This window comes from Gracilinanus agilis, chromosome 4, assembly GCF_016433145.1.
Source record: "Gracilinanus agilis isolate LMUSP501 chromosome 4, AgileGrace, whole genome shotgun sequence".
Classification (NCBI taxonomy): Eukaryota; Metazoa; Chordata; class Mammalia; order Didelphimorphia; family Didelphidae; genus Gracilinanus; species Gracilinanus agilis.
Window position 1 is genome coordinate 268057394 of NC_058133.1, and position 24986 is coordinate 268082379.

A 24986-nucleotide genomic window follows, 5' to 3' on the forward strand; every position below is an offset into this window, starting at 1 on the left:
CTATAAGATGACTCTAATTTATTTTCATTATCTCATTCTCTATATTTAATTTTGTTATTGTATTAGCATTTTTATTTTGAGAAAATTGATTTTCAGTGGCCTGAGTGCAGTATATAATGGCATTGCTTTTTCAGGAATGTAAAGAGATATATGCATATTTTAGTCACCAATTATTAGACAGTCTTCAGAAAGCTACAAGGTTATCTTTGGATACAATGAAAAGAAGAGTACTTGTTACAGGGTAAGTTGGAGATATTTTTTTTACAATTTATTAAGTAATAATTAAAATAGCATAACATTGTAGAAATCATAGAATCATGAATGTAGGAGCCAAAATCAGTTAGTTATGTTTATGTTTTTAAATTCTTAAATGATCTTTAGCACTTTAGGCAAAATGTGCAAAGAAATTACCTTTTTGTTTAAAAATGGTGTTTTGAAAATAAGCAGACAATTCAGAATTATGTGAATCAAAGAATCCTATAATAGGCACATGGCATTCACTATATATATTCATGAATTAGATAATGGAAGATATGATACTACTTATATTTTGCTTATTTCAAAAACAAAAACAAAAATCTATTTTAGTATGAAACATACCAAGGATGGAAGAAGAATATCTTCCTGTTCACTAATTCATTCAATAGAAATTTATTAAGAGACAATTAGGCTTGATGAAGATATCAAAAATAAAAGATTTACATTTTATATTTGTCTAAACAGATATAATAGAGGTGAGAGACATGCATATACCTCTCTATATATGCCAAATAACTATAATTTGAATTAGAAAGTGACAAATATAAATGAGAAATATAGAGGACTACCACCTTGGGGAGATCAGGAAGCATGGTGCTGGAGAAAGGGCATTTAGCCTAGAATCAAAAAGATTTAAATTTAAGTTTCAACTTTGCCAATTATTTTATAATTATGGTTGAATTAGATTAGAGCCTGAGTTTCCTCAATGTATATCAGTACTTCAAGGATTTCATCCATGTAGTTATCCTCTTCACTGATGCTGATCAAAGGCCTTCCATGCTTTGGTAGATAGTTTAATGAGCTGCTGTGGCCAAAGAAATTCCACCCGTTCATCACTCACCCCTTTGGTGATGAATCTCTTTAAATATAATAGGGTTGTAAATTATTTCTCAAATGATAGACATCTAGTTTATCATCTAACTGATTTTTGAATCCATTCCAGTTCAGTAAAACCTGATAGAACTTATGTTCTATTGAAATAGTCTTCAGGAAATCCAGCACCATGAAACATCAGAATAGGCCTATAGTAGAAGTTTCTTATGGAAATAATAACATTTCATAGAGTTATTGTGAGGAAGGAACTTCATGTTTTATGAAGTGCTGCATAAAAATGAGCTGTTATAATTAGAAGAGAATTAAAGCTGGGAATTGAGGAATAGTAGGTAGGATTTGAATAAGCACAAATAGGAAGGTTTTGGATTTCTTCGGAACAAATTTATCTCTATTGCCCACTGAAAATTGGTGAGAAGCCAACAAAAAGATGAAACTCAACGGATCTTGATTTCCTTTCATCTCATTTTGCAGAAAATTCTAGTCCTTAGACCAGGGGTCAGCAAAGTATGGCTCTTGAGCCCTCTTTTGAGAGCCAGATATGGCTCTTTCTGCAGGAGCCATAAAGTCTAATTTTTTTTCAGGTGCTGTTACAGGAGCGCACTGTGAGCACTGTACGGCTCTCATGAAATTACATTTTAAAAAATGTGGTGTTTATGACTCTCATGGCCAAAAAGGTTGCTGACCCCTGCCTTAAACTCTTAATCCTGTCTCCATTTCAAAACAAATTTTGCCTGTTGCCAAAAAAATTCAATCCCAAACAGTGGAACATACACACATCAGTGGTATATGTGTGCATATAAATATGTTTGTATGTATGGCATTTATTTTCACTGTTTTACTAATTTTCATCTTATATTCAAACCTCAATAGGAATACTTTATCCTTTGTAATTTTGCTTACTGTTCTTGGCCATATAAGCAAAATAAAAATACCTTCCAAAGTAATACTTCACTTATAGGAAGATGAGATTTGCTCATCACATTTTTTTCTTAGTTTTATGATAGTATTTTTTTCTTCAAAGTAACTTGATATTTTCCATTTTAAAGATAGCATTTTAGAATTGAAATTTTAGTAGTATTCAGTACTGTATCAATTAGTTTAGGATGGAGTCATGTAGAAATTTCCATCTTAATTACAGCAGCGCATTTGGGCGAAAAAAAACTGAAGACGTTATTTCTTTTATACAAACTGAAGTACATCTTGCTATTCCTAATGTGGTAAGTTGTATTTGATATTCATAAACATAAATCATTTTTACATAGCTTATAAGAAGCAAATTGGATATATCAAACATTGAAACACTAGTTTTCAAACTTTTTGTCTCAGGAATCTTTGACACTCCTAAAAATTATTGATAACTCTCCAAAGTGCTTTTGTTTATATGGATTGTATCTATCAATATGTATAGTATTGGAAATTAAAACATCTAAGTATTACTATAAAAAAAAGTCATGACCTCATTGAATACTTGAAAAGGGTATTATGGATGCCCACAGGTCCCTGGACTATATGCTAAGAACCATTGATTTAAAGAACAGTGATTTTTATAGGTTGCAAAAATCTTTCTTGACATATTAAATATCCCTCAACATATAAGGGAAAAGATGTTTTATTATTTTTTTGCTTATAACTAACTTTCACATGTCAGCATCTGATTTGCTGCTTTAAGGAACTGTGGTTTTAGACTAACTGCATACAAAGATATTGGAGGTGCAAAAGAAGGGATATCAGATCTCAGCTTTTGTTCTGCTATCAAGACTCTTTCTGCTCTCTGCTTCAAGCATGCCAATGACCTAAATAAAAGCCAATGAATCTCTCAAAGTATACCCCCTCCATATTATACTTTCAAGTAGTCAAATTGATTTGTGCATTCTTCAGCATAGAATACCCACATTAGAGAAGAGTACCTTCTGATTTTACAGATTATAGTTGTCATGCTTTTCCATCCTGAATACTCTTAGCCATTTACTTCTATAAGTTAATCAAAGGGGGCCCAAACCACCTACACTAAGAACCCCAAAGAATATCTACCCTTGGAAAAAGTGCATTACTTATCCATCTCTCTCACTTCATGAATGTACAAGATAACAAAACCCAAAAGTTAGCAAATAACAACAACAAAAAAAGGAAAAGGATAAGTATAGACAGTAGGAAGGAGGAAAAAATGTATTACTCCTTTCTCATTCCTTTAAAGGGTTCAGAACTCTTCCTCTTTATTTTAAGAGAAGAAAGTCTAGAGAAGCATGAGGGATTTTTCTAGTTCATAAAATTCTTCTTTGGGAACATAAAATTTTAAATATTTTAAAATGAAAATATTCTCAACCAGATTACATGTCTAAATTTGAATAAGTCTCTTAAAAGTGAAATTACTTCATACATATGCCAGTGGTGGACAAATAATTCAGGGAGTAATTTGTAATTTAACTTCAGAAATTCATTCAGCAGTTAATGAATTGGCATTTAATAAATGGACCTTGGAATTCAATAAATAGATCATTTAAAATTACAGAGCAAAATGTGGTGGTATAATCTATGAATCTGAAAAGCAATCATGGGGTAGGTAGATTTGTATTTTACGATAGCACTATTCAGTTTAATTTACAAGCAAAATCACTTAAACTCTGACAGCCTTTGTTTCTTCCATCTGTAAAATGGGGGAATTTTATCTTCACAATAATGCTAGTAGGTGTTATAATTATCCCCATTTTACAGATAAGGAAATGGAAGCAAATGGATGCTAAGTGACTTGTCTAAGACCACCTAGCTGCTAGTCAATGTCTGAAGCAGGATTTGAAATCAAATCTTCCTGACTCTATGTCAGATGCTCTATCAGCTCCTCCACCAAATAGCTTCAAATAGATCAACCACTCTTATTAGCTTTAAGGATAAAAAGCTTTGCAATTAACTGATTAACTAAGAGCAGGACAGGGCTAAAGACTGGTGTTTTTATTTCATGTAGGTAATGATTCCTAGTTTGGATGACATTCAACAAGCCATCAATCGCATGATCCAGTTAACTCTAGAAGTGAGTAGAGGAGTGGCTCACTGGGGACAGCAACAAGTACGACATGTGAAGGCAGCAGTATCCCCAACACACGGTAGCTCAGGGGCAGTGGGGAAGATGGATAAAAGTTAATTTTGCATTTAAAATGTTAAAATATAAGATGTCTATGCTTTTATGTTTTTAACTACAAAAATAGAATCATAGAACCTCCAAACTGGAAAAGACTTCAAGAGATCACAACAGTAGTTCATCACATTGTCTAGGAAAGATAACTAGGAAAATAATTTAATATATATTATGTAGCCTTAAAATTATCTATGATTGTTTTATTGTTAAATTGCATATTTTAAAAGTAGATTTTTCATGTTGCGCAAATACAAATTTGTGTATAAGGCCTTTCATTTTATGGGTCACTGGATTTCATAAGCATAGATGAAAACTTAAAACAGGTCTTAGAACTATGCGTAAGTGAACTCATTTGTTTGGATCATAATGCCAATAAGGCTAAATTCATGATTTCCCTGTATAAAAGTGAAGGAACCTTTCATTTTCCTACTCCTGTGGTATGAAGGTAATCTAGAATTGGGTAAGCTCTCCTGGACGTTTTCCTAAGGCCGGAGCTATGGTCTTTCTCTTTACAAATCTTTGAGAACAACTTTGGTGAGTAGTGTGGTAATAACTTCTTTTCTTAATATGCAGAGGAGAACTGCATTTCTTAATCAAAAAAAATCATAAAGTTAGAAATTCAAACCTTCTGGGGAAAGAGCTGAATGAAAGAAACCAAAGAAAATTATCTTTAAGAAAAAAGACAAAAAATATTAACATTGATAGACAATTTCACTTATAAAGGTGAAATAAAAATAAAAAACAAATAAATGTATCATTTAACGCTATGCCTTAACATTTACTAAGGCACCATAATGTAGTAGAAAGAGCAAAATTTTGCAATTAATAGGAAAGATAAATTCACTTGTGGCCATCACTGCTCCCCTTGTAGCTCAGGTTGTTTTCAGTTACCCTCTGGACCCTCTAATTTCTCCATTTTTTTTAAGATCTAGAGACTAAAATTTTGCATCATAATCTAAAAAGTTAATGTCTGATGTTAAGAATAACATATATAGAACTACCTGGAGGAATATTATTGTAAAGTGTAAGATCTGAATGTTAAATGTAGCTTAATAAAGAATTTCTGTTCTAATTTCTGTCAGAGAAGGATTGCTAGCATTAAATATAAATATTAACTATAAGCATATTAAAATGGGCTAACATGCTAATTAGGGAAACTAAAAGGTAGACATTTTATGTAATAATTTGCTTCCTTTTTAATATATATATATATATATTTTTAGAGTCCTATGAAGAAATTATTCCTGCAAGGAAGCTAAAAAATTTTTATCCTGGAGTCGCAGAACACAAAGACATTGCCAAATTGGTCCTACTTCTTTCTTCATCAGTAAATTCTTTAAGGAAAGCAGCCTCTGAGGCATTGTTGGAGTTTCAAAAATATAAAGCTCTTTGGACAGAGGACCGAGATGCTAAAGTTAAGGTATAGTTTAGTTAATGTATTTACAGATGTTTTTCATGGGGCTTAGCTTTCATTTGTTTTACTTGTCTCCTACTGGTAGGAAGGATGTCAAAGAAAGAACAGCTCCTTTCTGCTATCAGAGTGTATTGGGTTCTTGGCTTATACCCATGATCCTGTAGTCAGAAATGTACATCACATTTTGTGTCTCACAAACCAGAGGCTCCCCACATTGGCCTGCTTGTGGCTCTGCCACTCTATTACACAATCTCTGTCAGTATTGTAAGCACTGTTTATGGTATCAATGAGTGTTCTAGCTGAATGTTTTCAATTCCTCAAATCTCACCCTAGAGCTCCCTTCAGGAAGATTGAGGTTTAAAGCTTAGGCTGCCATTTACTAATTCTGTAACCCTATGTAAGTCCCTTAGCCTTTCTGATATTTTGTTTTCTCATCTATAAAATAAGAATAATAATACCCACAGGACCTACCTCACAGAACTGGTTTTAGGCTCCATGGTGATAAAACAGGTCAAATGTTCTACAAACTCAATGCATAGAGACAGGGACTAGATTTGTGATTTCACTGGTTTGGAGAATTCATGGATAAAGAAAGTCTTTCTACTAATGCAAGTCAGAACTTTTTATGAAACTTAGAATCTCAGAGGCCCCTAGAAGATTGAAAAATGAAGTGACTTACTTACCTGATGTTATAAAGTCAGTATGTGCCAGAGGCAAAACTTCACTTCAGATCTTCATGGCCCTAAGGCTTGGCCTTTATCTACTCTGTCATGCTGCTTCTCATTTGCAAACTTTAAAGGGCTATATAAATATCATTGTTATTACTGCTGTTATTACTCTCCTCTTTCAGCATTAAGATCAACAGGTAGATCCTCTAGTGAAATGACTACTCTGAACAAGTAGCAGATTCTCTAAGAATCAGGAGACGAGGGCCCCTTAGTACTAGTTATATTTGGTTGTATGGCTTACTGAAGCTATTCAGTATACTGATGGTGAGGCAAAGTGTTTCTATACCCTGTAATTGTTTAGCAGGATGAGAGGTTCTGAAGAATGCTAACCATTTGCCATCCTTTCTTATGTGCCATGCATTATTCTAAGGCAGTGATGACAAAACTATGACATGGGTGCCAAAGATGGCATGCAGAGCTCTCTCTGTGGGCACAAGACCAACCCCCCCTCCCTGCCCCCAGTTCATTACTTGAAAGGCAGGGGACCAGGGTGGAGCTGCTCCCCTCCCCCTCTCCACCATGTCTAATGACAATTTTCCCATCCCCCACTCTTCTGCCCAGCAGCCCAATGGAAGCACACAGGGTGGGCAACTCATAGGAGGCAGAGAGTGGAGCAAAGAGCTCGGGCCACTTCCTTCCTCCTCTCTACACTTGCTAAGGACATTCCTTACTTCCTAAACCCCTCCGTCTAGCAGTCCAATGGGAGCACTTCCTCCCTCACCTGTGTGTGGTGGAGAACATGCAGCACTTGGAGGGGGTGGGGCACATCATGTGGTTTCCAAAAGGTTTGCCATCACTGTCCTAAATGATTTACAAATATCTATTTTAATCCTCATAACAACTCTAGAAGGTAGGAGCTATCATATCCTTATTCTATAGTTAAGGAAACTGAGGCAAAGATGTATAAAGTGACTTGCCCAGGGTCACACAACCAGTAAAGACTGAGACTTATTTCAGCCCAGCACTCACTCCACTGTTCCACCAGATGCTTCTATGAGTGTACCATGTGGTATCCAAGGTCATGCATCGTTTTCTTGTCATCTACAGAGCTGAGAAAGCAGAGTCCTGTTTTGGGGCTTGCTGGTTTGTTTGCACGTGCCATAGAGAGATGATTGTAAGGAGGTGCTCCTGTGTAAGTGTATTCAAAGGTCAATCACAGTTGGTTCTGAAAATTGTTTCACTTGAAACCAAGCAGGATAAAAGCAGAAACCACTAGCCTATCACAACTTTCTCTTTTAGCTCTGTTAAGGATATGTTGTTTTTTGGATCATTTCATCTCATAACACATATTTAGATGTGGTGACAGAGCTGTGATTTCACTTATGCCAGTATTTCCTCCTGGATTCAGATTATAGTTCAATACTCTGAAAATGCATATGTGTAAGAATTTGAATATAAATGTCATTGTAAAAAGGAACCATTGAGATTTGTAACTGATAAAAACTTTAAGTATTAACAATTATTTAAACTATACACAGGAATTTTTGGCTAGCAATCCTTCTCTGACAGAAATCAGAGCAGAAATTCTTCATTACGCTACATTTGAACAAGAGATCGAAGAGTTGAAGCCTACTATTGTTGTGGGAGCACTTGAATTACATACAGGTATTTTTTATTACATAAAGCATAAGACCACTAATAATTATTCTAATCTATATTGTAAGATATTTTTGAAGCAAAAACATTGTTCTCATGCTTATATAGGATAGCAAATTTCATTTCCTCATTTAACTTAAGTTATAATAAGGCTATAGAAAAAAAAGTTTTGCATAGATTCATATAATTATTGTGGGTCAAGGAGAGAGAGGGAGAATTGTTTGAATGAATCCAAGTATAATACTATTATGAAGAACCAACTACCTAATTCCTTGTTAAATCTCCCAGGTAAACCTTGGCATGGTAAAAGGTTGTGTGGTAACCTAATGAAAATTTACACTTAAAGTTACTTACTGCCCAGGAAGAATCCTCTTTACATGACTTATACATACTCAGATTAACTCATAGGAAAACTTGATCCAAAGAGTGGACAGTAAGGCTTTTTTTTTTTTAATTTTCTGGCTAATTATAACACTAATGCTGGAGTTCCAGGAAAAACTCAAGTAAATCTTAGATAGTACTCATCTCTAGAGTATGTAAGAGTTAAATTAATGTGCACTATTTGAAGTATTATATTTTATAAAGTTTATTATCTGACAAAATAGAACCACATGACTAAGTTTTTCTATTTGCTCAAAATGCCTGCGCTCCACCAAAGCCTCGACAGGAAGACAAAAAGAGCTAGACACAAAACTCCACCTAATTTATATCCTGTCTATGTCAGCATGTAATGACAGGAAGTGAGTGGGATTCTGGGAATCGTAGTTTTTAGGGTAACAGAGTCTAATTTCACAATCCTCCTCCAAGATCCTTTGGAAGACTAGTCTCCCCAATGTATCTTCTAAACATAACCAACTTACAAATTACAATTATTTGGGGATAAAAGGGAAAGAAAACAAAACCAATTATTTCTAAGAGCATTGACAAAAAAACAATTAGGGGGCAGTCCCCTTTGGCATAAGAGTATACATACAAAATAAATGCATTCAACCCCACACACTTCAATTTCACTACATCCCAAAGTATGAGGTTTCTTCAGGCATCTCCATGGCGTCTTCTCCAAGCAGTTCACTTCTTGATTTCTGGGAGGTAACAAGTTTCTTAACTTTTATAAAACTAGAATTTTATGACAATTATACAATCTCTATGACAATTACACAATCCTCCCCCTGAGGAGGGTGTTGACCAATATTTGGATCCATTCAGGTAGCCACTGAAGCTCATGGCTTTCAATCTTGTCTGAAATGCTCCCTCTTAGGGACCATTTAGGGGTACCATGCCCCTTAGGAAATCTTTATAAGGCTATAACCCATCATGGGGTAACCAACCCCTTCTCTTTGCTCCCTCCTTTAGCATGAGATTGTAACAGCTCAAAAAGACATGTCTTTCATATGTCTCATCTATTTTAATGTGGAAGCAAGGAATAGTGCTATAGCACTTCACTTCAGCTTCTAAATGGACCCTTACCTCTTGTTACAAACAACTCAAAGGTACTTTTACAATGATATCTTCTCCAGTCCAGTCATATGGGGAAATACAAATAAAGAGTATGTATACAGTACATATAGCTAATTGTTAAAACACAGTAACTTAAAATGACATAGTGTAACAGAACTTAACAAACAACAATCTTAAAACAAGCAATCAGCAAATACAATATATGTGACAGGATACAGGCACTGAATTCAAGAGTTCTTTTTTTGCCAATTTTGATACAGAAATTTCCATAAAACAATGGAGTCTAAAAAGGCTTAAAAGCCACCTCCAGACTCTTTAAGGTTCCTTCCCCTCCCCAGTATTATCATCCGTTGAGGTTCCTTTTGGTCACACCTCTGGGATCTCCCATAGTGAGGGAGAATTCCACACTGAACATAAGGCGGAGGAATCCCATATTGGATGTATTGTAGAGACTGGGCAGTCCAGAATGGCAAGGGGGGGTACATGAATTTCTCTCCTGAATCTCAGGATTATTCAAGCTAATCACAAGGACCAGTGCACCCAGGAATGGTAGGAAGAAAAGACATCTTAAAAGTGGGAGCTGTTTGAGATGTGTAATACACCACTCTTTCATAGAGTGGGCTATGCTTACAATTCTACTTCCTGTTTGGAAGAGTAACCTTCCTTCCCTTACCCCCTAGGGGTAAAAAGACCAGGGAGCAGCTTGCTTCCCCTGTCATGTGGACAGGGAGTTAAGAGGGTAGAAGCTCTCCTCAGGTAAAATCCCTTTAGGAAGCCAATTATTGCCTAAAGGAAACACACTTAGCAAGTACTCAGGTGTTGGCAATGTAAGGGAAAGAGGGATTTATACTTTCCCAGATTGTTTGAAGAGCAGCTCTAAGGACTCCCAGCTTGTTGGTAGCAATCAGCAGCAATAACAACAATAGAGCAGTAACAGCAGCAGTAGTTGTAACAGCAGGAAGATCAGGCGGGGGCAGGATTGGCAGCAGCAGGCAGCTGGGACTACCCAGGGAGTTAGCAGCAGGAGGGTTGGCAACACTGGGAAAAACTCAAAAGAGAGTTCCGGGGCAGGGGGGTTGGAGGGTGGGGGCAGGAGAAACGTAGTTTCTTTTCAAACTAATCTACTCAGAGAGAATTAAGGGTTCTGAACCCCACTTCTGGTCACCATAAATGTAGGATTTAAATTAATGTCCAATACTTGAAGTATTATATTTTATAAAGTTTATTATCTGATAAAATAGAACCATGTGACTAAATTTTTCTACCTGCTCAAAATGCCTGCTCCATCAAAGCCTTGACCGGAAGACAAAAAGAGCTAGAAATGGAAGTCCACCCAATTTATATCCTGTCTACTTCAGTATTAACAACAGAAAGTGAGTGGGGTTCTGGGAATCGTAGTTTTTAGGACAACAGAGTCTAATTTCACAAGTATCACCTGAAAGGGATTGGCAAGTTCCTTTCCAGAAAGGTACTTAATGTATAAAATAGGTCAGGTATAGAATAATATTTATTTCCTCCACCACACACACACACATAAAAATGCATAAAATACAAAAAATCATGCCAATACAAAAGAAATGCTCCCATCCAACAATAATATGGAGAATTATATTATATAATTTCCAATTAGTTTTTGATTTGCCTGTCCAGGTACCCTTACTAATTATTATTTTTATTGCATTATGATCTGAGAATGTTACATTTATTATTTCTGCTGTTTTGCATTTGTTTGCAATGTTTCTATGACCTATTACATGGTCAATCTTTGTGAATGTACCATGTGCAGCTGAAAAGAAGGTGTATACTTTTTTGTCCCTATTCATTTATATATATGTGTTATACATATATCTATGAAATCTAATTTTTCTAGGACTTCATTCATCTCTCTTACCTCTTTCTTATTTATTTTTTGGTTTGATTTATCTAGATCTGAAAGAGGAATATTTAGATTACCCATTATTATGGTTTTACTATCTGTTTCCTTCTTAAGGTCTGCCAGTTTCTCCTTTAGGAATCTGGATGCTATACCATTTGGTGCATACATGTTGAGTACCATTATTTCCTCATTGTCTATACTGCCTTTTATCAGGATGTAATTACATTCCCTGTCTTTTTTAATCATATTTATTTTTACTTTGACTTTGTCAGAAATCATGATTGCCACTCCTACCTTCTTTTTCTCATTTGAAGCCCAAAAGATTTTGCTCCAGCTCTTGAATTTAAACTTGTGTATGTCCACCCTTCTCATATGTGTTTCTTGTAGACAACATATGGTAGGATTTTGGTTTATAATCCACTCTGTGATTTGCTTCCATTTTATGGGCAAGTTCATCCCATTTACATTCAGAGTTATAATTATCAGTTGTGTATTCCCCAACATTTTGGTATCCTCTCCTGGTTCTACCTCTTCTTCTTACACTATTTCCTTTTAAACTAAAAGGGCAAATTTAACAAATAAGAGTTTTCTTTATTTCCCCTCTGTTTCTTAATTTACCTTTTCATGTTTCTCTTGATTTTTGTGGTTGGATATTGAACTTTCCATTTAATCCTGGTATTTTCTCCGTGGGTTCTTTAGCCTCTTGGGGTCTTAAGTCTTGCTACTCTCAGGAGCAGGCCCTAGTGATCTCAGGTAGCTGCCAAGGACTTAATGGGTGCCCCAAACTTGCTCTTAGTCTTTTGCCCTGGCTTTGGCACTGTAGGTGGTGTGGGGGGCAGGGGGTTGCTCAGCTTGCGTTTTTTAGTGAGAGCTGTTTCAGCCCTTTATAGCATGGAAATGTCCCAATTCCATATACCTTCAATGCTGCGCCCTATTGTGGGGTCCCTTCATTCATCTGGATTTGTCTTCTTGAGGAGTCCTATATGTGTGGGTTAGGAGAGGTTAAGCAGCTGCTCTTTATTCTGCCGCCATCTTAACCTGGAAGTCTGGGTCACTTCTTTTGTTTTTTGCTCACATCTCCCCCTCATTTGGAGATAGAACCCTATGGTCTTTTTCCTTTGCTACATTTCCAATCTGTAAAGAGCACTGCCTGATTTGGCAATTATCCCTCCAAATTCCACTGAATAAACATTTATTATGCACCTACTCTGTAGAAGGCTTTGGGCTAGACACTGGATAAATGTAAAAATTTAAAACAGCTCCTGTCATCAAGGAGCTTATATTGTACTAGAAAGGGGTAGGCAGGAGTAATTTGAAATTAACATGTATCCAGATAAGGAAATGTAAAATAATATATCAGGCTGTAAGCCTAATCTCCTCATCTATTAAATGAAGCATTTGGACTCAGGCAGGTAGGGGAGCTCAGTACATAAAGTGTTGTTCTTAGAGTCAGGTAGACTTAAGTGGGTATCCTGTGTCAGATACAAGCTGTATGACCATGGGCAAACCATTTAAACTTTTAACACCTCAGCTTCTTCATCTCTAAAATGGAAATTAGAATAGTACCTACTTCTAGTGCTTTATAAATGTGGATTTTTGTTGTTTTTATTTGATGTTTAAGGTCTTTTCCAGTTCTAAAATCTTATAAATATGGTCATTCAAATCACATAATGTTTCTAAATGAAGAAATAAATGGTTCAGTTCTTCCTTTTTGTTTTAAGGTGAGCCCTCATAGCATATGATCCCAGGTGCAGAGGAGAGTTTATATTTGTCCATTTTACCTTTATTTCCTGGACTCTCTAATGACTGTGTCTCTTCCTGGACATTCTAGAAAACTTCTTGACCAAAATAAAATTTCTATACTAGTATATGCTTCAGAATGTAAATTCACTGATAGTAGAGATGATTTCATTCTTTGTATACCTAGCACAGGCATGGCACATCATAGACATTTCATAAATGGTTGTGGATTAATTGATTGATCTCTGAAAACTGAGGTATCTCATTAATAGGCATGTTTTTCTTTCCCTCTAAGTATAGACCCCCAGGTAGAATTCGAGTTGCATGTGGTCAAGAACCTGGTAGGATTAAGGTAGTTACCTATTAGATTCCTTAATCCTCCTTTTGGGATAAGTAGCCTTTGTCTAGAACCGTGATGACAAAACTATGGCATGCATGTCAGAAAGGGTATACAGAGCCCTCTCTGTGGGCATGCCTGCAGTCACCCACCAGAGTTCATTACTAGAAAGAGGGACTCAGGATGGAGCTGCCCAGAACCTATGCAAGTATACCATCATGGAGTACAATATTGATGAACTGATTCTAGGCAACCAAATTTTGCCATGATCTTCCACAAACCCTCACAACCAACAGTATCAAAGGCACATTGACGAATGTTGTATATAAACCTCTGTTCTATTTCTAGCACTTCTGGAGTTGTAAGGCTGGAAACATCATATTTTGAAGGATAAGCATATTAAGGAGGACTCTGGCAAAAATCTTGCCAGCAATGACTAAAAGAGAGACTCCCTCATAATTATCACAGGAAAATGTTTTCGATGGATAATGAGGCATCCTTGATCTGGAGAATAGCCTCCTTTTGCTATATAACCCAGAACATTTCAGTCAGCTTTTGTGTGAGCAGTGAACCTTCCACCTTATAAATCTCTCCTAGAATGGAATCAGCACCAGATGCTTTACCATATGAGAGGAGCCTAATGGCACTCAAAACCTCTTCTTTTTTTGAAAGTCCAGCTAGATATATGGACAATAGTGATAACATTGTTTGATGTTAATCTACTGAGAACATTATGGAAGTTTTTGGCCCATCTCTTCAGGATATTGTCCTTATTTTCAATGTGTCTTCTTCATCTCTGAGGAGTTGAGATTCACCATAGATCTTTGGCCCATAAATAGCCTTCAGGACATCATAAAAGGTCTTTGGATCGTGACTATCAGCATAAAACTGAATTTCATCTGCCTTCTTACTGAGCCAAGAATACTGCATTTCTCTTTGGTGATCTAATTCTAAGTGAATAACCCAAAATAGTTCAGAAAGGTAAGAACTAAGATTAGTAGAACTTTTATAGGAAAACACAAATCAAAACATCAAAACCAGTTCTTTCAAATGTTATTTCTCACATCATACTAATAATTTAGAAGCCTCTTTTAAAAGAACTATTTGGTAGTCCATTTTCCTAATCTCTCTGTTTTATGTAATAATAAAATTGAACCAGTTTACCCAAAGAACATACTGAACATTAAATTTACACCATAATTAATGTTCCTCTGTACATAAGAATTCTAATCAATATGCTCTTCCTTTTTAACACATTTTCATGTATTGATAAACTTTCCATTTTCACTAGCTATATGGTATTCCATCAATTAATATGTCATAGTTGTTTAACCATGGGAGTTCATTTTTAGAACTACTTTTTAATTTTCTTCTGTCTAAGGTAAATTACTAAAATTTATCAATGCTTCTAGGTTGGTTAATAAATGTTCAGTTATTTTTTAGATAAATTAGATTTTATTTGGAACCAGGTAATGATGAAGCTACAGCAGGAATTTGGCTAGGGAAATATAGAGCATTATTGCACTAGTGGATAGAGTGCTAGACTTGAAATCAGGAACACCTAAGTTTGAATCCCACTACACCTACCTTTAGTAATTGACTATGGGCAAGTCACTTAACCTCTCTGGCTCAGGTGGATGAGATAATATATTAAAGCACTTTACAAACCTTAAAGCACTATGTGAATTTTAGCTCTTATTTGTCAGGCATTAAGCATTTAATAAGTGCCTACTATGGGCTAGACACTATACTAAAAACTGGGGATATGAAGAATGGGAAAAAAGAAAAGAAGGAAGGAAGGAAGGATTCCTTCTATTTTCTAGTGAGAGAGACTACATTTAAGCAATTATTTATAGGCAGGATAAATTGGAGGTAATATTATTATTACCATTTATCAGAGTCCCACAACATAAAGATGAAGCTCAACTCTTGGTTCCTTTTTCTTTACTAAAGTATACTTTTAAAAAAATGATTGGGAAAGCTTTAGCTATTTTTCAGTGCATTTCTCATCTAACTAAAGAGAATGGAATTAGCTATATACAGCAAGCACTTGAGGATTATTTAAAAAAACAGAACTTAAAAGTCAGTGGCATTTGAAGTGTTTTAACTTCTTCAGTGTTCTGTTTCTCTTCCTAATTAAAAGAGCAGTAATAGCTCTCATGCACCACTCTCAGAATTTGCCATATCATAATATGAACTTATCTTTCTATGTATATCATAATGATGCTTAGTTATATAAATGTATACATTTATGCAATAATATGTCAATAATATATATCACATACATACACAAACACACACAGAGACATAGATAGATAGATAGATAGATAGATAGATAGATAGATAGATAGATAGATAGATATAGATATAGATATACACACACACACACATATTTAGGCTTAGATTATCTAAGTACCCACATAAGTAAGATCTAAATATATAACTCATTTTGTACCATGTCTACAAAGTTGGTATCCCACTCCAAAATTACTTTGTATATATTTATTTGTTTGGATGTGTGGTCTCTGAAGTCATTCTCCATTAATAATACATTAATAATACAAAGTCACTATGCTCTTTGATTCAGCAATACCACTACTGGGTTTGTACCCAAAAGAGATAATAATGAAAAATGTTTGTACAAAAATATTCATAGCTGTGCTCTATGTTGTGGCAAAAAATTGGAAAATGAAGGGTTGTCCCTCAGTTGGAGAATGACTGAATAAATTGTAGTATATAAGGGTGGTGGAATACTATTGTGCTATAAGGGAATGATGAACTGCTTGATCTCTATATGAACTGGAAAGACCTCCATGAACTAATGCAGAGTGAAATGAACAGAACCACGAAAACATTATATACAGAAAGTGAAGCATTATGGGATGATCAAATGTAATCGACTTTGATACTAATAGCAATGCAATGATCCAGGACAATCCTAAGGAACTTAAGAGAAAGAATGCTATCCACATCAAGAGAAAGAACTGTGAGAGTAGAAACACAGAAGGAAAGCATTTAATTTTTCACTTGTTTATATGGGTATTGGATGTGGGGTTTTCGTCTTAAAAATTATTACAAAAATGAATAATATGGAAATAGGTATTGAGTGATAATACATGTATAACCTTGTGAAATTGCTTGTTGACTCCAGGAGGGGAGAGAGGAAAGAGGAGGGAAAGAAAATGAATCATGTAACCATGGAAAAATACTTAATAAATAAATTAATTAAATTAAAATAATTATATATATATAGTTTTATATGTCATAATATAAGAATAATAATACAAAGTCACTGAACACATTGACTTTTAGTGAATTTGGCCTTTTTTAATGAGAGGAAAAGCTCTTTTCTCCATCCCCAAAAAATTTAACCCCTATAGGCTGCTTTGAAGATAAACTGTATTGAGAAGAGATCCATCCCCTAATGGAATTTAGAGGAGGCTTTAATTATCAGTCTAGGAGGCCCAACAAAGCATAAAGGTCTAAAACAGTTTAACATGATTATCTTCACAGTACAGTTCTTAAGGACTACAGAGCATACTCAGTCCCTTCTTGCTAAATGGCAACAGGTAATTTGTTTTCTTTCCTAAGAATGGGGGTGGAGGAAGAGAATGCCTTACAATAAAAGAACCACCATTTCTAGCTATATCACCAAAAGCAGCACTAGAATTATGAAGGCTAATCCAGAGGCACTTGGGTGAAGTAGATAGAATGCTGGGCCTGGAGTCAGAAATACTACCTGTATGACCTTGGGCAAGTCACTTAACCTTCTTTGCCTCAGTTCCCTCATCTGTCAAATGAGCTAGAAAAGGAAATGACAAATTATTCTAGTACCTTTGTTGAAAAAATCCCCAAAAGGGTCATGAAGAGTCAGTCATGACTGAAAATGGCTAAACAACAATAATTCAGGCTCATTTTCCTCTGTATTGCATATCCTCTCCTTCAGCAAGCTGTGTTCTAGTCCTATATGACCATCATTTGTACTGGACTAGGCCTACTTCAAGTCAGGCTTCTGGTAGTTTTGGTTTGATATATTAACAGTTAAAAAAAAGAGATTTACTTAGCCATAACAGAAGAAAGATATTGAATAAGGAAAGCTGAGGACACCTAGACTTGATTCAGCTGAGCAAAGCAAACTTAGACATAACATCAGGATCTACCAACCAACCATTAGAAACCTCCCCAACTCTGTCTGTGTGCCAGTGACATTGACAGTCTCCTGAGCCAACTAAATCTCAATACCTTTTAAGGAAAAATTATCCCTGCTTGCTTGGGGTAAGGATTAGGGTGCTGTTCCTACTATAGTATTGAATAATTTTTAGGTTAAATTTTTTGACTCCATCACTGTGTGTAATGTAAGAAGCTTCAAAAATATTTTTGACCATTTACTTTGATAATGATAGAAGAAGGTATATTTGGTTTGGGTTTTCCTCCCTCAGTCTTTTGATAATATTAGATACTCTATTTTTGCTGTTTATTTGTAGTAGCCTGAAAGAGTGGAAGCTCTTCTTAAACTTTAATTTGTTAACAAGTGGTAACTTCACTCTTGCTAAAGATCTAAATCATTAAAAATTGTTAGGCTAGAGATATAAATATACAAACTAAAGCAAGGGAGAAGTACTAGCTAAAATGTCATTCTAGAAGTTTATATAATGAAGGAAATGGACAAAATAGATAGTTTTCAAAAAATCAGTGTTAATCTATAGAGTTTTTTCTTTGTCTTCACCAGGTCCAATGAAATTAGCTTTGTCAATTGAAGCTAAAGCCTGGAAGATGTTGCTCTGTCGATATTTGAATGAAGAATACAAAAAGAAAATGACTGACATGATAACATTTATAACTGAGTACTTAAAAAAATTATCTAGACCCATTCGTGACTTAGATGATGTGAGATTTGCAATGGAAGCCTTGGCCCATATACGTGATAATGAAATACAAATGGACATGACATTAGGACCTATTGAAGTAAGAAACTTAAATCTTTGAAATAATATTTTGAAAATAAGATTTATTTTCTCAAAAGCTACAAGCTGGCTAGCACCATCTCACCCAAGGGTATACTATACTTTGGATAACTCCCCAGTGAAGGCTAGAAGTGGACAAATTAAGAATAAAGAGCAGATAGGGAGCTACTGGCTCAGCCTTTATATCCTTTATAGTTCTTGCTATGGAATGTTCCCAGCAGCACTGGCTACTGGCTTATGAGTTTCCTTGCTTTCTTGCAGTCAGTTGCCCTTATCTAAGTCACATTCTCTGTTTCTTGACCATGAACATGGATTTACACAGCCAACTTGTGTTTTCATAGGGAGTGAAAGAGTATTATGCTTATTATTGATAGTTGTTATCGTGATAATTTTTCATCTTTGATCTTATTTTGTTCATTTTTATAATTTGGAGGAAGATTGGGGCCATTTCTTCTCTTAGTTAGAAAACTTTTAAGCTCATTGAAACCTGACCCATGGAAAGCAAAATTTACTTAAAGCCTTGAACATTCCTCAGATGAGGAGTAAAAAAAGGGATTTTTTGTAATTTGACTAGAGAAAGGATTCATCTGAACACAGATGCTGTAGATGTGGGTAAATTTCCCTTCTCAATCAACCCACTGTGTGAACCCTTCAAATGTATTTTAATCTATAAACCTGACTTAGTTTACCTGTTGAGTCTATTTAACTGTTTCCTTAGAGGATTATCAAATTATGACTCTAAGTTTGTTGAACTTTTATGACAATTAAAAGAAGTGGTATTATGAATCTTTAAAAAAGCTCTATAGTATAAGAGAATATATGAGATTGCAGAACGTAAAAGAATTAATTCTCAGTCACTCTGTGTAATTTTGTCTATAAACAGATCTGCTTTAGAATCTTAATTTTTGTTCAGGATTATTTTTCTACATCCTGAACCTGTGCTTAAACATGTCAAAACATGAGTTTTTACCTCTATAATTGTTGCATTGTAGTAGATTTATTTTGGTAGCAGTTAACCTACAACATAAAGTCAGAGGAGAAATTTTACCCATACTGCTATTCATAACTGAAAACATGACAAGAGAAATACATTTCCTTGGAATTTTCTAGATAGACTTTAGGCTCCCTTTGGTATATACACAGAGCCCTAGGTTTTCATTTTTTTCCCAAAGATTTTTTTAAGTATCTTATAAATGAATGGCAATTTCTCTCTTGTTCTAGGAAGCTTATACCATTTTAAATAGATTTGAAGTTGAGGTAACCAAAGAGGAGTCTGAAGCAGTTGATACACTAAGATACTCATTTAACAAATTGCAAAGCAAAGCTGTAAGTACAGGTTTAATCTCCTCTTTTTGCTTCTAAGGTCGCTGGACATGAAGTATATATTTTATTTACAATGTTTTGTTCCATGTTAAATATGTTAAAACTTGGCAAATGTTAATATCCTTCAGGTCAAATACATTAAAATAAATTTGGGGAGGTGTGTTCATATCCTTTGATTCAATTAGAATTTTGTGGCACTGAATTATAAGAATAGTGTTAAGAGAATGCTAAAACACCTCAATGAGCACAGAATTGAAAAAAGTTAAGTATGATAAAGGGGAATTTTTAAAGATAAATTCAGTGGAAGAAGAAGGAATGATCCAGAACAATTCTGGGGTACTTATAAAAAAGAATGCTATCCACCTCCAGAGAAAAAACTGTTGGAGTAGAAATGCAGATGAAAACTTATGATATATCACTTGTTTATTTGGGTATGTGTTTTGGGGTTTTGATTTTATAAGATTATTTGCTTATAAAAATGAATAATATAGAAATATGATTTGTGTGATGATACAGGTATAACCCAGATTAAATTGCTTGTCAGCTGAGGGAGAGAGGAGGGAAGAAGGGTGAGAAGCAATATGGATCATATAACTTTGGAAAACTTATGTGGAAATTTGTTGTTAAAATTAAAAAAAATTTTAAAAAGGTTTATAGCAAATTTCTCAAATAAATAGAAAATGGAATCAATTTATAAGAATATGTCATTCCATAATTGATAAATGGTCAAAATATAAGAATAGGCATTTTTCCCCAAATTTCATGTAATAATATATTTCTCCATAAGTTTTGCTAAGTTTTATGATTGAACTTATCTCCCTCCTTCCCTTCCATTATCCTTCCAGGTGCAGGCAGGCAATTTGATCTGGATTATTCACATTTTAACATATAAACACATTTCCATCTTGTTCATCTTAGTAAGTGAGTAACCTTATAAAACCAAAATGCCAAAATATAAATCCAAATACACAACTGAAAAATCATATGCTTTCATCTGCATTCTGACTCCAACAGTTTTTCCTCTGGAGGTGAAGATCATTCTTTGTTATCAGTCCCTCAGAATTTCCTGGATCATCGCATTGCTGATAATAGCCAAGTCTATCACAGTCTATCATTCCACAATATTGCTATTACTGTGTATGTTTTCTTAGTTCTGTTTATTTCACTTTGTTTCAGTCTATGAACATCTTTCCAGCTCTTTTCTGAAATCATCCTAGAACAGGCAATTTTCAAATGTAGAAATCAAAGCTATCTGTAGTCATATAAACAAAAAAAGTTCTAAATCATTCTTGATTAGAAAAATGCAAATTAAAATAACTCTGAAGTATCTCCTTTTGCCTCTCAAATTAGCTAATATAAAGGGAAAATGACTAATGTTAGTGAAGATGTGGGAAAATTGAGAAACTAATATAATGTGAATTGGTCCAGTTTGGAACTATTCCCACCTTTGACCCAGAAATACAATTGGTAGGTCTATATCTCAAAGTGATCAATTTTTCAAAAAGAGTAAAAGGACCTGTGTGTACAAAAATATTTATAGAAGTTCTTTTTGTGGTGGCAAAGAATTATTGAGGGGATGCCTATCAATTGGGTAATAGCTGAAGTTGTATGTGATTTTTATGGAATATTATTATGTTGTAAAAAATGTTGAGTAGGAAAGTTTTGGAAAAATTCAAACAAATTTATATGAATTGATGCTAAGCAAAGTGAGCAGAACCAGGAAACTATTATACACAGAAAAAGCAATACTGTATTGATGATCAACTTAGTTATTCTCATCAATACAAAGATGCAAGACACTTATTTTTTTTAAAACCCTTACCTTCTGTCTTGGAACCAATACTGTGTATTGGTTCCAAGACACAAGAGGGGTAAGGGCAAGGCAATGGAGGTTAAGTGACTTGCCCAGGGTCACATAGCTAGGAAGTGTCTAAGGCCAGATTTAAAATTGGGACCTCCCATCTCTAGGCCTGGCTCTCAATCTACTGAGCCACCCAAATGCCCTCTACAAGACACTTCTAAAGGAATTATGATGAAAATTACCATCCACCTACAAAGAACTGATATAGTCTGAATGCATATGTAAGAATACTTTTTAAACTTGATTTGTTTTTCTTGATTTTTTTTGGCCTGTGTACTCTTTTTTAACTTGATTAATATGGAAATGTGTTTTGCATGGCTGAAAATGTATAATCAATATAAAATTTATTACCTTCTCAAGGAGCAAGAGGGGAAGGGAAAGACAGAATTTGGAATTTAACATTTTAAACGAATGTTAAAAATTATTTTTACATGTATAGTTAGAAATATCTTGAACCCCTAAAACTACATTACCCAAAATTCCTTTCTGTATTCCCTAGAATGCTTTTCCCTTTGTCCATGTTTGCGTGGTCAGGTTTATATAAGCTCTGAGGCTCTGTCTTTCTCTTTCTCTCTGCTTCACAAGCTAGGCTGAGTTAGTTGGCTTTTTGCTTTAGCTTTTTTTTTAATGTTAGTTATTATTAATAAATCTTATTAAGTATAATACTTGGAGTATGTTGCATATTAATTTTAATCTCCACAACATGTAATTGGGAAAAAATAGATATAAAAATTTTAAAAGAAGAAAATCCTAAATGAGGTCATGAAGAATCAGACATGACTGAAAATTACTGAACTACATTAATAATTCCCAACTTTATTATTATTAAAAGCTCCTGGATAGTATGAATTATATGTCCTCTCTTAATTTTGTATTTCTTTTTAGTGCCCAGTTTAACCTTAAGCACACAGATACTCAAATGTTGACTAATTTATTACTTTTTTCTAAACAGTCTTAAAAGATTACTTTTCCTTTTTTTCACTAATTTCATTTGCAAAAGCCAAAAATTTCATCTTTTAATTAATCTTTATTTTCTTTATAGTGCATGGTGCAAGATGAACTAGTTCAAGTTCAACCTAAATTTAAAAACAATCTCCTCGAGTCAGTTGAAGTTTTTCGTGAAGATGTATCCACTTTTGCAGAACAATATGATCAGGTAATTTAATTAATATTGTATGCTAAGATGTGTTGTCTGTAATAGATAATAATGTAATGGATATTAAGATGCCAGTAGTAAAAGTGAGACACCCAGGGCCTGGAAGCCAGTAACTAGATCAGCAGAAGATTTGGGGCTATCAGTGTTGAGCAGCCTGAGCTGTGATGCCCAGTCAATCTCCACTGCAGCTGTAGGCTCCTTTAAGATGTTGAATGAGTGGCCCCTCCCTGCTGGAGTAACTGCCTTCCTATTGGATGAGAGCAGAACCCAGCAGGAAGTGGTGGTCAACTTCCTGGTTACAATGAAGGCTTTGGTTTTTTCTCCCCTGTAAACTCAACTAATTGATATTCTCTCCTCTCCTCAGTCCCTTTAGCCTAGGTGATGATATAAGAATTACAGGAACTCACAGAATTAGTCTAAGGGATTTATTTTAAAACTGGGAAGGGAAAACTGAGATAAGAGGGTTTAGGGTCTTGAGAAGTTGTTGCTAGGGGCAACTGGCAAGTGTTGGCAATGGACCTAGAAGGTAAGGCCAGGCTGAGGGAACCAGCCCTCAGCCAGAGATAATCTGACACTGTCCTGATGTTGTTTGATCAACCAGCTCTAACAGATATAGTTGTTAACTTGGTTTACGGGTGTCCCTATTCCTAAGCTACTCTAAGCTAAATTCCTGCCCATGTTCCACCTCCCTTCAACCCCTGGGGTCCCCAAGGGGAAATCAGGGGTAACTGGGTGTCTAGGTGAGGTCAAGGAAATCAGAACCCCAAGGTTGGGTTTGCAGGGGCTTTTATAGTCACAGCCCAACTGTCAGGACCTAGGATGGCATGCGGGTGGCACCTGCCGGGCCAGAGTTCCATTCTGCTAACTGATAGGATTGCCCAGGGTAATATTTCAAATGCAAGAAATCCTGCATTACATGTCCTAATTATGAAAAATTAAATAGCTTCATTTGGGGGGAAGTATGGTCATTAGCAGAGAATGAAGCAGAGTTGGCATACTGTTAGTGAAGTGTGGAAGATTTCTACTACTCTGTGTATACCCACATGGGAAAAAATGATAAGTAAAGGAAAGAATTCACAGTAGCTGAAAATTAGTCCGTGTCTCTCTTTGCATGTGGTAATTCTGTAGCTTCTGAATGAGGGGGAAGGGTCAGACTAGTTTAATAATAAGCCAGCACTTCTTGAACTGCTTACTTGAAAGTCCTATTTTGTAGGCAGAACACTAGTACACCACCTAGGCACACTGCTCATACTTTCTTGTCTTCACAGTTCAAATGCATTTCCTTCTTCATTGTACAGCCTTGCCCCTGTAGTCTATTAAAAAAAAAAAGACTTGAAGCTTGTTTGCATATGAAATTCTCTTTCCATATCACCAGTGCAAAGAAAGGGGAGAATAGAACAGGTATCTATCTATCTCCTCCATATGTGTAGTAGTATCTGGCTACAAGGAAACTCATCTTTCTACTTTTATCTCCTTTCACAATATCTCAAAACATCTTTCTTTTGTTTATTCCTATGAGTTTAGAATCCCATCCATTACCCAAAAGAATTGTACTCCACTTCTCTAGAAGGCAAATCATTGCACATTTCTAACAATACATTATTTTTAAAGTTCAATCAATTAATTAATTAATTAGGAATATATTTCCATGGTTACATGATTCATGTTCTTTCTCTCCCCTCCTCCCACACCCCTCCTGTAGCCAATGAGCAGTTCCACTGGGTTTTACATGTGTCATTGATGAAGACCTATTTCCATATTATTAATATTTGCACTAGGGTGATCATTTAGAGTCTATATCCCCAATCATATCCCCAATGAATCATGTGATCAAGCATTTGTTTCTCTTTTGTTTTCTACTCCCATAGTTCTTTCTCTGGATATGGATAGGATTCTTCTCATAAGTCCCTCAGAATTGTCCTGGATCATTTCATTGCTGCTAGTAGAGAAGTCCATTACACTTGATTGTGCCACAGTGTATCAGTTTCTGTGTTTAAAGTTATCCTGTTTCTGTTCCTTTCACTCTACATCAATTCCTGGAGGTCATTCCAGTTCACATGGGATTCCTCCAGTTCATTATTCCTTTGAGCACAATAGTATTCCATCACCAACAGATACCACAATTTGTTCAGCCATTCCCCAATTGGGGGACACCCCCTCATTTTCCAATTTTTTGCCATCACAAAGAGCATGGCTATAAATATGTTTGTACAAATATTTTTCCTTATTATCTCTTTGGCGTATAAACCCAGCAGTGGAAATGCTGGATCCAGAATGGTTGGATCAATTCACAAGTCCATCAGTAATGCAT

General features: G+C 35.2%; 1 protein-coding gene across 2 annotated transcripts in view; it reads left to right on the forward strand.

Moving 5' to 3' along the window:
- Nucleotides 1-24986, forward strand: part of DNAH8 (dynein axonemal heavy chain 8) — a 399591-nt gene that overhangs the window by 127775 nt on the left and 246830 nt on the right. Inside the window, exons 21-28 of one of the 2 annotated variants that reach the window (XM_044672126.1) lie at nt 135-241; nt 2234-2309; nt 4052-4223; nt 5446-5642; nt 7843-7969; nt 18101-18336; nt 19557-19661; nt 22562-22675. In XM_044672126.1, the coding sequence (XP_044528061.1) occupies nt 135-241; nt 2234-2309; nt 4052-4223; nt 5446-5642; nt 7843-7969; nt 18101-18336; nt 19557-19661; nt 22562-22675 (1134 nt within the window). The remainder of the gene's footprint in view (nt 1-134; nt 242-2233; nt 2310-4051; nt 4224-5445; nt 5643-7842; nt 7970-18100; nt 18337-19556; nt 19662-22561; nt 22676-24986) is intronic. The other variant, XM_044672127.1, reaches the window with a different exon arrangement.